This window comes from Lycium barbarum, chromosome 7 (genome assembly GCF_019175385.1).
Source record: "Lycium barbarum isolate Lr01 chromosome 7, ASM1917538v2, whole genome shotgun sequence".
NCBI classification, from domain to species: domain Eukaryota; kingdom Viridiplantae; phylum Streptophyta; class Magnoliopsida; order Solanales; family Solanaceae; genus Lycium; species Lycium barbarum.
The window spans coordinates 111,812,824-111,828,521 of NC_083343.1; the positions used below are offsets into that span (position 1 = coordinate 111,812,824).

The 15,698-nt window shown below is 32.6% G+C and overlaps 1 protein-coding gene across 1 annotated transcript; it reads left to right on the plus strand.

The window, feature by feature from the left end:
• The first annotated feature begins 588 nt into the window (after positions 1–588).
• On the plus strand, positions 589–13,455 carry LOC132601745 (myb-related protein 305-like). Its single transcript, XM_060314811.1, has 5 exons — positions 589–703; positions 1,341–1,470; positions 1,563–1,642; positions 7,814–8,112; positions 13,315–13,455. Exons 1-5 carry the CDS (start codon positions 589–591, stop codon positions 13,453–13,455), a joined length of 765 nt encoding a protein of 254 aa, XP_060170794.1.
• Positions 13,456–15,698: the final 2,243 nt, after the last annotated feature.

Genomic DNA, 15,698 nt, shown 5'->3' on the forward strand with positions numbered 1-15,698 from the left:
TAATTGTTTGGTTCACGAGTTGTTTTATATTGCTTATATTCATGAGCATTTTAATGTACTGTTTAGAAGATGAATAAAATGACAGTTCTAACTAAAAGAAAAAAATTTAATAAAATTAAGCTCGTTTTATTAAAAATAACATGTTAGATAACTTGGTGATCTTCTAAAAGTTACACATGTAATAAGTTTATTTCTTTTAATAAATTCTTAATTCTTTATTTGATTTTCACCAAAGTACGTAGTAATGGATGAAAAACATTCAGATAATTATTTAATTTTAGCAAACAAACTAGATATACATTAGGGCGATTTTGGTAATTTCATAGTCAATTGGTCACGTTTAGATTATAGTAATGTGAAAGCACATAAAAAATAGTTGACTGATGGAATGAGGTTTTTGGGTTTTTTTTTTTCGGGTGCGGGGTGCAAATATAAATAAGCAACAGCCACTTTTCAGATTATGTCACAAACATTTCTCATATTAATAATGAGACGTTAATCACAATTAAGCTATTTAATTAGCTTTTAACGAAAAAACAAAAAAATATGGCTTGGGGAGTGATGAGCGAACAATTTTGCAGCTGGGGAATGACAAAAGAAGGATGGAGAAAGGGACCTTGGACTACTGAAGAAGACAAATTGCTTATTGAATATGTAAAATTGCATGGTGAAGGCAGATGGAGTTCTGTTGCCACTGTTGCAGGTAAAAAGAAAAATACTACACAATATTTTCTGTTTTTAAGAGTCCAATAAGCGCATTAGGTCCCGATTATCCTTTATTTGCATGGATTCATTGAAAGTGGAAGCGCTGATCTTCGTATCTAGAGCTCGAACCCGAAACATTTGATTTAGGATGGAGGGATCCTACACAATATATTGTTACTAATTCTATTTTCAACTTATTTTTTCATCACTTCATACAATAAAAATCCTACTACTATATTTTTCATCAAGAATAGGGTCTATTTTCTGTTTCTAATATAAAATACAAGTGTTACATTGATATGTATATGTACTACATCGAGATGAGAGGCAAATCTCCGGATTTAAATTTTATGAGTTTTTACAACGAGCTTAAGCCAGAGTTATTGTCAAATATTTACAGATATTTAGTGATTTTTTTTTTAATACACATATATAAAGAATTTGAGCAAAAGCTACTTGATTCACGTGTATCCATAATAAACACTCTTGGATCTGCCCTTGATAGAGATGGGCCTATCTAGAGTGTCATGAACAATGAGAATTCATATAGCAAATTCCCACCTATTTGGCATTAAAGAGTAGTGTTATTGTTGAACACTGAATATTTGTGTTTGGGTATGTGGTTCTTATTGCAGGTTTGAAAAGAAATGCAAAAAGTTGTAGATTGAGATGGGTGAATTACTTAAGGCCAGACCTGAAAAAGGGACAAATTACACCTAATGAAGAAAAAATAATTCTAGAGCTACATGCTAAATGGGGGAACAGGTGATTTTTTATTTATTTTTTTCTTTTCAAAAGAAAGTAAGTTTTATTCATAAGCATAATCTTCAACAATAACTTGACGAAAATAAATACAGGTGGGCAACTATAGCTAGAAACTTGGAAGGGAGAACTGACAATGAGATCAAGAACTATTGGAGAACTCATTTCAAGAAAAAGACCAACACTCGAATGACAAATTCGAAAAATCAAACGCTCGTCATATAAAAAGACAACAATTATAGCAACGACAACAACAGAAGAAATCGAACACTGAAATTGATACGACTAGTGTCATGCCGTTCAACAACAAGAAGAATTATTACGCCTCCATCCTGAACAAGTTGGGAAGCAGAATCGTATCGTAACTCGATAAAAGTGAGAATAGAGTACTAACTGCGCCTCAAGGGAACCAAGAAATGGATATTTTGTACCCAAATATAGTTGATGATCAGGAGCAAGATGATTTAATTTACTCCATGCTCAGTGACTTTACCCCTGTGCCTGTGCTAGAATCTTCATCAAATGAAAGCATCAATTGGGACGGCTTATGGAATTTGGAGAATTTTCAATGCAATTTCAGCAATGCAACTTATTAATATTCAGGATGATCTGATGTCAAGAAGCTGAGAACAGTATTTCAGCCAGTCCGTAGTTTGTTGAATAATAGCAGGCGGTTAAGAACTTTGATTTTCTAATTGAATGCTCTGTTGCCTAGTACTCCTCATGATCTAGAAACTATGGCTACTTCTTTTTTATTGAATCCTAAGTAAGTGGCCGTATAATATTTGGTCGAAGTTGAAAACAAGAGTATTTGAAGTTGAAAAAGAGTTTTTGAAAGTTGAAGCTATACTTCAACTTTGAACGTAAAATTTACTTGAAAAAAGAGTTTGTGAAAGTTGAAGTTTATGTTACCATTTGGAAAATTGGTAATAACATAATTGTCATATTGGAAAACTGTATCATAATTGTCATATATTAGCTTATCAGCTGATGTTCTCTTTTATAGCAATAGACGTTGATCATAGATCAATCTAGAGAATGAACTATATTAACTTTCTTTAAGTTAAAAATGGCTACGGTGTTTCCCTTTATCATCTGTTATAGACAAACAAATTTTGTCTGAAAATTCATAGTGTAGAATCTATCAATTCTTTATTTATTTATTTTCATGCTTATCTTTTATTTTCGACTCTAACTATTCAACAGCTTATTTTATTTTAAACTATTTTGTTTTTGAAAAAAAATAAAATAGAAATAGCAGATAAGGAAAAAATTGAACTTTAAATAAATTCTCATATCCCAATTTTTTTTTTTTAATCTCTTGTTTATCTATCTATCTATCTATCTATTATATTATAAAAACATGAATATAAATGTTTGTTGACCAAAATATTCTTCAAATATTGAACGACTTTTATATCCTTAATGAACTCTATTCCTATTTCTTTTGGACATGCTTCTTAAACCTAAAACGATAAACCTAATAGCCCTAAAATATTAATTGACTTATACCCTTTTAAAGCTAAATAAAATAATTTTTGAAGAATCAATGAATGTCAAATAAAATCGTAATATTTAGACTTACCTAATAGTAAACTTTTTGAATTAAAAATAGTAAACTTTTATAATTAAAAAAGAATTGTGACAGCTTATATTATCTAAAAATTCTGGTAATCAGCATTGGACTAAATCCATGTTCATATTGATCACGTAAGACTTCTATCACCAAGATAACTCTTTATATTAACTATGTTCCACTTACTAGAAAATCCTGGTAAATCGATATTGGAACTAAATCTATTCTTATTCAAATTGACTTACGACTGTTATCACAAAGACAACTCTTTACATTAACTATATTAACCAACTGGGCAGTCACAAAAGTTTATTGAACAAGCAGTGCAACTGAATAAAGAGTCCAAACCAACCAGACATGCATGCGATTTGGTGTCCAAATTAACAAGACAATTATAGTAATAACAACGCTTCTTCAATTTTGTTTGCAGATTTGAGGCTTTTTTTCGCAAGTCTTCTATTCCACATTCTCCATTATAAATTTTTTAAGGAGTCTACTGTACTATTTTTAAGCTTCGTGTGCTATTACAGAAAGAACATAATAAAATTCAGCAGACTTCTTGAAAGATATTGCTTCTTCTGATTATTGTACTTCTTAGTTTATTATTTTGCTTGAGAGGTATCCATTGAATCGAAAAGGAATTTTTTCTTGGTTAACTAGGAAGCTGAAACTACTTCGAAAGAGATGACAAGCGAACATTTTTTTTTTAATTTTTAAATTAAGGTAATACATTATCTCTTTTTGTTAATTTGTGTTTGTGAGTTGGTCTTTAAGATTTGCGTCTATTGAAATATTCTTCAGTGAGTTACTTTAGTTGAAAGCTTTCAATTTTGATATTCGTATTCAAATTGATGATTACGTGCATACGTTATGATGTTTGCCAAAGGAAAAACTAACACTCATTAATCATATTTTGTGTTGGCCAAATTCTTCTAATGTTTGTTTAGAGAATGAAAAATATTTTTGGAAAAGACTGCTTATTAAATATTGATAATAAAATAAGAAACTCGGAGAGATATCCAATCGGCAACCTTATTTGCCTAGGAATACTTTTGTGATTGAACATTGCTTTGTCCGTGTAAAATTCTTTACTTCTAACACATAAAATCTATTAGATATTTATTAGACCATATGTCATATATGCTATAGGATTAAGACCGCCTAAATTTACGACTTTGAAGTCGACAAAATTCGCTAGATTTACCATATGTCAACAAGTTGTATTTAAGAACTTTTTGATTTATAGGAATATTAACATTTTCAGAATTTGTCATTTGTTTAATTATCTCATGTGAATAATACTGAGAAAGCTGTCATGGATCATTAGGTTAAGGGGTACTCAAGATAACACCATAGTAAATTTTCTTTTCTTGACTATTAAATGGTGTGTTTCAATATAATGAAAATTTGATTTGATATGTATGTATTTTGAAAAACTGTAGTGCATTGATATTGTTTTTTAAGGATGTGAATGAGATATTACTTTAAAAATATAAGGAATAGGGTTTCTAACTGAAATTATGTTTGTGGGTCTTATTTTCTAAAAATGGAAAGAAAAATTCCAAAACATATCACCGGCATTAGAAATGCGGATGTTTCTTTCACGAAAGTTCAACAAAGGACAAGTAAACAAAAATTTCCCTTTTGAAGTAATTAATAGCTTAAATAGTGTACTGCATAGAGAAAGCATTGTACGTAGAGTTGTTAAGAATCTTAAGATGGCACTGATATATTGTATCTTTTTTTGTGTCAGAATTATTTTTCTTTCCAACTAAGATAGCTACCGGAGAAAGTAACAACAAGCAGTGTGCCATGTCAGAGCAATTTAACTAGAGTTATACAATTTCAATCTCTTTGATAATAGTTTGTGTATTGTGTACATAAAAAAACATTTAGAATAGTGAATACCTATTTAGTAATTTTGGTTTCGTTAAATTTCTCTTTCCTCGACGAAAAACCTAAAGGATATGTACCAAAAGTAACATTTTAATGGGATACGACCAAATAATATTTTATACCTCGTGAAATTAATAATACTCCTATGTAATTTCAAATAACATTAGCTAACATTGCTTATGATTGATAGGGAATAATGTGCGAGACACGTTCGTAGAGACTAGTACAATATTAATATTAAAAGCATGAAGAGCCTTAGAAGTGTTGATTGAACTTTTTGCTCTTCATTAAAAGACCCTGCAATAGACAAAATTGTCATTTACTATTTTTCTTCAAATAAATATACATAACACTTTTAATATATATTTCCTTTCAAAATAAAAACTGCAACAAAAACCTTGCCGTTATTTTTGGCAAAAACAATTCTTGTAGCCTAAGACAGTTTGGCAAAAAGATCCTAACCTAAAGTGGATTCTACACCTAATTAAACAAGGAAATTTGTTTAGGTTAAAGAAGGAATTAAAATAACCACGTTAAAGAAGGAAATTGTCTACGACATTATTTGGGTTTTCGACTTTTCGTGTTCTTTAAAAGCAATTCTTCGCGTTAGAAACCCCTACGTATGTTGCTAAGATGATTCAACCAATTGGTTGCTCTTCTCAAGGAGCCAATATTGCTACCAAAGTATATGTTAGGTAAGTTTTTTCCTTTTTATGTTCTCTTAATTATTTTTACTATATTAATAGCTATATTATACGTAAATGTTCTAATATGTTCAGATGATTCTATGTGAGTAATCCAAACATGCATGTCCAGATATTTTGATGAAGTCTTAAAAACATTGCACTACCAAAAAAAAATTTAAAAAAAAAATGATATTGCTATGATCAGTCGTGAAATTACGCGATATTCGACGCTAATTCCTTAAGCTTTTGTGACTCCTTAAGCACTTTTGTTGTTACTTTTTGTGTTTTTATGTTGTTTTGTAGGAAAAGATGCCCGGAGAGCATAAAAGAGCAAAATGGATCAAAATGGACCAAAATGGAACAAAATAGAGCAAAACAAGCCAAGTAGCTGAAATGAGTGATCGGAAGAAACCAAGTGAAAAGAAAGTCAAAAAGAGGTCAAACTGGACATTTTTGCAAAACTGTCAAAACTGGACAGTTTTGCAAAAACGGGACAGATTTGCAAAACTGTCAAAAGTGGACAGTTTTGCAAAAACGGGCAGAATTGCAAAAACAGAAATATGGGGGCAGATTTTGACATTTTTTGGACTTGGAAAAATTGGGGGGAGCTACAAAAGAGAGGCTAGGGCAAAACATTTTCTATCTTTTGCCATTTTGCAAGCTTGGAGTCTAGGGTTCATCTACACCACACTTTGGGGTTGAAGATTTGAAGATTTGGTTGAGCATTTCTTAAACCTTTAATTCATTTCTTCAATCTCTGGCTTTGTATTGTATATCTAAGTGTGTAGTGTTTATTTTCTTCACTTGAATCTTGTTTATGGAAATATTCTAGGATTAAAGTGTTGGATGAAACTCTTGTTTTGCTTATGTATTGAATGATTTTTATTGCTATTGAAGTGGGTCTTTGTTGATTTAATTAATCTCGTTCTTGAATGTTTCCAAAGGGATTAGCTAACCCTAGGACTCACCCATTTACTTAGATTGAGCTTGGAAGAGGAAATCTAGGTTGGGAAAGATTAATTAACAAGAATTTGGGTCATTAAACTCATCTAATAACTTGAGCTCGGAAGAGGATAGTTACTTGAGGTTAAATTGATTGTGCCTAATATCACACTCTAAGGCTTGGAAAAGCTTAGAGTGAAATTCATTGATTTGGTTGGAAGACTTTCAATGAGATTTTAGATATCATTATCTATTGACACAAACCCGCTCTTAGTTGTAAAATCGTAAAATACGTTGGATCGTTACTTGAGTGTAATTTCCTTTGTGTCCAAACTTGTGGCCATTGATCATTTTACTCGCTTTCTAGGTTAGTTTACATTTCCGCATTAGTTATAATTTTCTCACACAAAAAACCAAAATACCATTTATCGTTTGGCTTTAGCGTAGTTGGTGAAAATTCCTTACTTTCTTAATCGCCTAGCATATTGTTCCCTGTGGGATCGACCCCGACTCATAGTTGGGTAAATATATTGCATACGACCGTGTACACTTTCTCTTTGAGGAGTGTATTTGGACGTTATCAAAAATGGCGCCGTTGCCGGGGAACAATTTGGCGTATTTGAGTTAGTTTGGGATTTAAGCTAACTTGCTTTGGTTCAAACTTTCATTGCTTTATTTTATCTAAAAAAAAAAAAAAAAAACTGACCAGTTTTGCAGAATTGCAAAACTGTCCAGTTCTGAAAAACTGTCCAGTTTTTTATTTTTGCAGAAACTGTCCAGTTCTAAAAAAAAAAAAAAAAAAAAAAAAAAAACTGTCCAGTTTTTGCTTCTGCAAAACTGTTCAGTTTTAAAAAAAAAATGGCATCATATAATGATAATTGGTCGGATGGTAGTTATGCATACTTTGATGACCCTTGTCTTTATTGCGGAGGACCACACTCATGGCAAAATTGTTTGAATTCTTCCGGGGGCGGGTTGTGCGCACAATCCCAAACCTATGAGTGGAGTATATGTGATAGATGTGGTGGTCAAAATGGTCATTGGGATAATTGTGATTATTTGTCCTTCCCTTCCCCGAACCCCCACTATGACTATTCTAGTTTTGATTTTGATGATAGTAGGGATATGGAAATGGAAGAAGCCTCAAATGCTCAAAATGAGAGGATAATGCTCCTGTTAGAGACCATTCTTGAAAAAGTTGAAAAACAGGACTTAGCGGTTAAAGACTTGAGGCAACCACTTGATGACTTGAGGCAAGCAATTAATTGCAATGACAAAGCTATTCACATCTTGGAGGATCAAATGAAATCATTGGTTCATACTTATAATTCTCAACAACTTGAGGGTGTTGAAAGTAGGCAAGAAAGTGACCAAAACATGAATGTCTCCAAGAGTGAATTTCTACAAGCTTTGAATGACTCTCAACTTGAAGAAAGCCTTGACAAAGTGGAAATAGTGAGCCAAGATTGGCTTATGTCTCAAGCTCAACAACTTAGAGTCTATGGGGATCATCGAGAAGACATTTCGAGGATGGTGGAAGAATTTGTAAAAATCCATGTTGAGCAAAGGCAAGAGTTGAAAGAACTTGAAATTGCTATCCGTGACTTGAAAGCCGAATTGAATGCAAAAGTTGAGGTATGCAATACTCAACATCAAATAGTCATGGATAGTAGTTTTAAGTTAGTTTCCAATGAAAAAGTGGTCAACATTGATTTTCAAGAGCTAATGATGAATTGCCAGCCGACCAATCCAAATATAATGCAAGATGCCGAGATTGAAGAAATGATACTAGAGTTGCATAAAAAAGTTCATGCAATGGTTTTTGAAGACTCTAGTTCATTTTTGGGTGAGGATGTCAAAAATGAAGTGAATTTGAAAATGGAGCGCCTTAGACCACATTCCAACCATTTTTCAACATTGTGCTTGGTTGATGATATGGAAGTTGAACTAACCGAGCCTATGGAGAATTGTGGAAATGAAGAAGAAAGCGTTTTCATTTTGAAGTTTGCTATGCCAAGAAGACAAAATGGCATGCCTCACTTAAGGGCCAAGAAGTGCAAAATGCGACACCCGAGAGTTGGCCTCCTTGTTTTTCTACCACCGCCCCATGAGCGTCATCATGACCTTGATTCAAAGTTGGGGCGCAAATTCATATCTTCCAAATGGAAGGAAACGTGGTAAAGGTAACCGTCGTGCCGCGACGTTAAATCAAGCGCTTGGTGGGAGGTAACCCATCGTTTTAAAAGTTTTAAATCGTTTTTGAAATTTTATTTTTTAGAATAGTTTAGTTTATGGTTTTTGACTAAACTGCAAAGTTTCAGAATTTTTGGAGTTGTTTTGAGCATGTCGGATATCCGGACAGCCCCCAAAACCAGTAAAAGCTGCGATTTTTTTTTTTCTGGTGTCATAACCTGCGATTCGCAGGTCATACCTGCGAATCGCAGGTCACGTCGCACATGGTGACAGAGACAAAAAAAAAAAAAAAAAAAAAAAATTGGTGACATCACCTGCGACTCGCAGGTCATACCTGCGAATCGCAGGTGGGATCGCAGGTGGTGACAGTAAGCAAAAAAAAAAAAAATTTTTTTTTTTTCCAATATTTTTATGTTTTGTTTTGATTATGTGCAGCGAGGACACTACAATGTTTATAGTTGGGGGTGGCACGTAGTAGCGCATTATATTTTGAAACTTGCTCAAAATTTTTAAAAATTTTGTTCTTTTGACATGTTGTGGATTAATCACTCTTATTATTTTATCTTCTTTCATTAGTCTTGTAAGTTTAGGCGTAGGTTCTCCTTTGAGGAAAAATGTGAAAACTCTTGGCTTGTTTGGTACTAATAGAGTTAGTCTCTTGCATGTGAAATTGAAATGTGAATACCTCTCCAAATTGTTGTGAAAGTTAAAAAGCAAGGTGCATAGGAAAGAATGATCTTTGTGACAACTTTTTGGCTCATTTTGTGACTCTCTACCTACTAGTGTATTGACTTTGGATTATGAGATACTGAACTAGTTGTTCTTGCTTGGGAAGTGAAATTGATCCATCTTGAATAGTTCATATGCCATGTGTGTGAGTGTTTGTTGAATAAATCTTGTGTTTACTTTTATCATCTAGAACTTGCCCGGTTAGTCGTTCAATGCTAATTTTGATTATGTTGGTTGGAGAGATGACCTTGGGCTATCTTTGTGAAAAAAAAAAAAAAAACCTCTTTAGCCTTTCTAGCCTACCATTGCATAAATAATATCACTAGTAACCCCATTTGAGCTTATGACCTTTTCTTTGATTGCCACATTACAAGCCTTTACCATGTTTGATGAAAAGTCTTTCTTTTGAACGTTTCCCTCCTTGAACATGAAATTGTGAATTTGAGGCCAAAAGCCTAAGTTGGGGGTGTTAGTGTTGCTTGAGAGTGGTGAAGGTTGGTGTTGTGAAAAAGTCAAAAGAAAGGAAGAAAAATTGAAAAATACAAAAAGGTTGCAAACTTTTTTGTGCAAAAAAAATGCATCTTTGTAAAAAAAAAAAAAAAAAAAAAAAAAAAAAAATTGGCAGGTGACATCACCTGCGACTCGCAGGTCAGACCTGCGACTCGCAGGTCAGACCTGCGATTCGCATGTGGTGTCGCAGGTCGTGCCAGTGAGTAAAAAAAAAAAAAATTTTTTTTTTTCTTTCCTTTTCTATTTTTATGTTTTGTTTTGATTATGTGCAGCGAGGACACTACAACATTTATAGTTGGGGGTGGCATGTGCTAGCACATTATATTTTGGAACTTTATAAAGGAAGTTGGAATAATTGGGGAAACTAGTATGCAAAGGAAGGAGTGTTGTTTTAAAATGAAGAGGAAAGTGGACGAAAGGTTTTGTGTAGTGTTCAACGAGGGCGTAGTCACTTGTATCCCAAATACTTATCCTACCCTTCCCTAAGCCTACATTACAAGCTTAAAAAGTCCCTATGTGATCTCCAACTAAATGTTCTTGAGTTAGTGATGATTGAAAATAAGGGCAAGCTTATGGTGTGATATTTGTTAGCACTAGAATTTCTTTGTGAGTGTGAGTGACTTTGTGTATTTGTCCCTTGTGTTGTTGTTGTGAATACAGTGATTTTGGGACTTTCTTTCTTGTGAGGGCATATGGATTACGATAGATTGGTGATGTTGAAAAATCCAAAGTTGAGTCAACTGAGCATATCTAGTAAGCTAGTAGTTTTGAGTCACTTATTGAAACTTGAGTGTTGTTGCTTGATAGTTTTATATCTTTATTGCATTCTTGAAATTGTATTTTGAAATGAGGGAGTTATTTGGTTGAAGCTTCACATGCTTGTAGTCTAATTGTTGGTACCAACCAAAGTCATGTTTTTGTGCTTAAAGTAGTTCCTCATTGAGATTTTTGTTTTAGTTTGCTTGAGGACAAGCAAAGACTTTAAGTTGGGGGTGTTGATCAGTCGTGAAATTACGCGATATTCGACGCTAATTCCTTAAGCTTTTGTGACTCCTTAAGCACTTTTGTTGTTACTTTTTGTGTTTTTATGTTGTTTTGTAGGAAAAGATGCCCGGAGAGCATAAAAGAGCAAAATGGATCAAAATGGACCAAAATGGAACAAAATAGAGCAAAACAAGCCAAGTAGCTGAAATGAGTGATCGGAAGAAACCAAGTGAAAAGAAAGTCAAAAAGAGGTCAAACTGGACATTTTTGCAAAACTGTCAAAACTGGACAGTTTTGCAAAAACGGGACAGATTTGCAAAACTGTCAAAAGTGGACAGTTTTGCAAAAACGGGCAGAATTGCAAAAACAGAAATATGGGGGCAGATTTTGACATTTTTTGGACTTGGAAAAATTGGGGGGAGCTACAAAAGAGAGGCTAGGGCAAAACATTTTCTATCTTTGGTCATTTTGCAAGTTTTGGAGGCTAGGGTTTTCACCTACACCATTGGAGGAGAAGATTGGAGCACTTTAATGAGATAATTCTTAAACCTTTCTTCAATTCCTTGTTTTGTATTGAATATTTTAGTGTGTAGTATTTCATTTCTAGACTTGAATCTTGTTTATGAAAATATTCTTGATTAAAGTTTGGATTGAAACTCTTGTTTTGCTTATGTATTGAATGATTCTTATTGCTATTGAAGTGGGTCTTTGTTGATTTAATTAATCTCGTTCTTGAATGTTTCCAAAGGGATTAGCTAACCCTAGGACTCACCCATTTACTTAGATTGAGCTTGGAAAAGAAAATCTAGGTTGGGAAAGATTAATTAACAAGAATTTGGGTCATTAAACTCATCTAATAACTTGAGCTCGGAAGAGGATAGTTACTTGAGGTTAAATTGATTGTGCCTAATATCACACTCTAAGGCTTGGAAAAGCTTAGAGTGAAATTCATTGATTTGGTTGGAAGACTTTCAATGAGATTTTAGATATCATTATCTATTGACACAAACCCGCTCTTAGTTGTAAAATCGTAAAATACGTTGGATCGTTACTTGAGTGTAATTTCCTTTGTGTCCAAACTTGTGGCCATTGATCATTTTACTCGCTTTCTAGGTTAGTTTACATTTCCGCATTAGTTATAATTTTCTCAAACAAAAAACCAAAATACCATTTATCGTTTGGCTTTAGCGTAGTTGGTGAAAATTCCTTACTTTCTTAATCGCCTAGCATATTGTTCCCTGTGGGATCGACCCCGACTCATAGTTGGGTAAATATATTGCATACGACCGTGTACACTTTCTCTTTGAGGAGTGTATTTGGACGTTATCATGCTATCGTCAAGATGTTTGCCATTTGCCAAGAATACTCATGATGTCTCTTCCTCAGGTATGAGATTTTAGAATGTTTATTGTGCATGCTATTTTTCTTTCAACATGCTTTTGTTTTATGGACCTTATTTAAATTATATAATATAATCTATATTATTTTATGTACTGTCAAAGATTAATCTGTTACTAACATTCTTGTTCGACGTGGTTTTACCCCAATATTATTGGCGAGCTTTAATATATATGTCCTCTCCTCCATGGACCTTGATCAGGTTTCTTCTTCTTTATTAACATAATGTGCATTAGTGTAAATGTATATGTTTCTCTTTGTCGGTTGAACTAAACTTCTGAGTTTAATTGCTTTATTTCAGGTATATTATCACTTTCTGTTGGTTTTTCTTCTTGGATTCATCTACCTAATTGTGTGATTTTATTGTGTGTAATTTGTTGGACTTTGAGTTTTTATCCTTAATTTTAATTGGAATTGATTCATATTTTTTAATTGTCAAACGACTTTTGACGGATTTTAATAGGTACACTACACTCACCGTTGTGTGCATCTATTTTCTTTTCTATGTAATATATATGTATCTCTTTTTTTGGAGTTTTTTTTAATCTGTTGTTGACATACGTTTACCATCCATTTAAGTTTATTGTTTTAAGTGTTTTTTGGTTTTGTTATTGACCTAATTGTGTGATTTTATTATGTGTTTTGTGTGACTTTGAATTTTATCCGTAATTTTAGTTGAAATTGGTTCATATTTTTTTAGTTGCCATAATTTATATTCATTAGAATTTGTGACCTCACCCAAAAGAATCATGAGGGCAAGACTAAAGTTTTGATTTTTGCCTCCTTTTTTTCTTTTTCTTTTGTAGGATATAACAAAACTATCTTGAAATTTTGGGAGAAGAAAGACAATGAGGATTTTCTCCCACAATCTTGATTTGTTTGAACATATATCATATGATAGTGGATGTTGAATTTTAATTGTTATTGTTTCAGTTCATTGCTTCTACTCAAAATGAAAGTGATCTTGAATCTTATCTTAATCAGAGATGGGAAAGCATCATTGTGGATGACGACGACAATGAAGATATTTTAGGATGGTGGAGGGAGCGTGGCAAGTCATTTTCATTACTCTAAAAAATGGCTCGAGATATCCTAACTATTCAAATCATCGTCAGTAGCTTTGGAGGCAGCTTTTAGCGCGACAAGATTTCACTCGGAGACCACAGACATTCATTAGCACAAGATAGCTTGGAGATTTCTGTCTTATTCAGGGATTGGATCAACGCAGAAAGAAGAAATTGTGGGCTACCAAAATTAACCAGTCAAGAAGAAGAAGAATATGAAAGAGATAATCAACACTAACAGCGACGACAGCATGGAACTTATGGACCTTCAAGCAGCAGTGTCAATGCAACGAGAAAAGACAAAGCTCTATATATACAATAACTACTTTGAGGTATAGAACCCGTTTGGATTAGCTGAAAAAAAGTGACTTTTAAGCATAAGTGCTTCAAGTACTTTTTAAGTGCTGAAAGTTATTTTATAAATATGCAGTTACGTGTTTGGATAAAAGCACTTAAAAAGTTTTTAAAAGTCAGGGTAGTGTTGAAATTAATAGAAAATATAAAGGATAAAAGGGTAAAGCTGTTGGTCAAACCAAAATGGCTTTTAAGCCATAAAAAAAAATAAGCTAGGGTTGAGCAACTTCTTGATTTTGGCTTATTTTAATTACTTTTTAACTTAATTTAAGTTGTTTTGAATTTTACCAAATACCCAAATAAGTTAAATAATGACGTATAAGTTGGTTTGACTAAATTATAAGCCAATCCAAATGGGTTCATAATTCCTATCTGCTTAACTCAACGTACGTTTTATCTTTTTTCCTTTTTGAAAGTTAGATGGTCGACATAAAAGTAAGTCTAGCAATTAACGAGGTCAATGTATATTCCGTTTTCGCTAAAATTATGATGTGCGTATAATAATACTATCGCATACTACTTCGTATTACTACATTACTAGTAAACTTATCCGCACTTCGCACGGTGATACTATCGACATAGTCTCTGATCCTTTTTCTAATGCTTGGAGATAAAAAATAAAACTTTTGATTTAGTGACTTTTTACATTTATATTTTTCATACTTAATTTAAAAATCAGCTTTTAAGTTGGGAGTCTCTCGCTGTCTCGTCCTCTTCTTTCAACATTATCTATTTTCATTTAGCTAATAAAAATTACATTGCAATAAATTACATAGCAAAACACTTTAATATTTCTTGAAGGAGTCTTTTCTTAATGATCTTTGTTCTTATAATTTTGTAAGTCTTTTTTAGATTTGTTCTCCTTTTATATACTTTATTTTTTACATTCAACCACAAAATAGCCTTATAAATTTAGAAAGCTCAGAACACATCAAATTTTTTGATCAACCTCTTTGTCCAATAAATATAATTTTGAAACATCTGTTATGGATTTACAATCTAATCTTTATCTATATAAATCTAATTTTAAGAATAAAATATAGATATTTAAATATTTAAGAAAACATATTATATGTTGTACACCATAATACACATTTTTCATTTTTATGAAACTATTGGCGAAACAACATCTTTAAAACACCATAAAAAAAAATCTATATAGCAGATTTTGAGGAAGTTAAGTCCTTTTGGTGGTTCCAACTTTTTTCTATTGTTTGCATATAAGTAGGAAAACAATGACATACTTTTCATGTTATCATTTGTTTGGGGGGCATGTAAAGATAATTATACACACTCTCTCTCCCCCCCTATTGTGAGCAATGAAGAGATAACGAAAATCAATTTGAATTTAGAAAAATATCACCCCTAAAATTCAAAGTTACTAAATATGAATTAGCACTATAACTATTAATTTTGGAACAGACTAAAAGAGTAACAACACGTATATAATTTATATACCCTTTTTTTTTCGAGCTCTTGAGGAGTGAATACCTTTCTCTCTGATATTGTCGTCACCTATCAGAAACTCAAAATCATTTTAAAAGCAAACACAATAAATAAAATAAAACATAATCTACAACAATGTGCATCACGAAAAAATACCTCGAAAGATTATTACCTTTGTTTTGTAATTCTCACTGTCTTGTGAATTTACCCTCCAAATTAACCTACATAAAAAGAAATTCTATAACAATGTGCATCACTTCTATCTTGTTTTGCAAAATTCATTTTCTCGTGTGATTTACTCTCCTACTGAACCTACAACCATTTTCGTTCACCTAAGAAGAGTACATACTTTTTGTATTTCCAAAACGAAATACGTGAAAAAGCTCACCGATTGTATAGAAGAGTCAGATAAGAGTACGAAAAAGAAAATGATGAGCAAAAAAGCACTCACGT

Excerpts from the sequence above, each read along its gene's own strand:
- LOC132601745 (XM_060314811.1), top strand. The coding sequence starts at position 589 with ATGACAAAAGAAGGATGGAGAAAGGGACCTTGGACTACTGAAGAAGAC. Across the intron at positions 704-1,340 it reads TTCTGTTGCCACTGTTGCAG|GTTTGAAAAGAAATGCAAAA; the intron begins GTAAAAAGAAAA and ends TTCTTATTGCAG. Across the intron at positions 1,471-1,562 it reads CATGCTAAATGGGGGAACAG|GTGGGCAACTATAGCTAGAA; the intron begins GTGATTTTTTAT and ends AAATAAATACAG.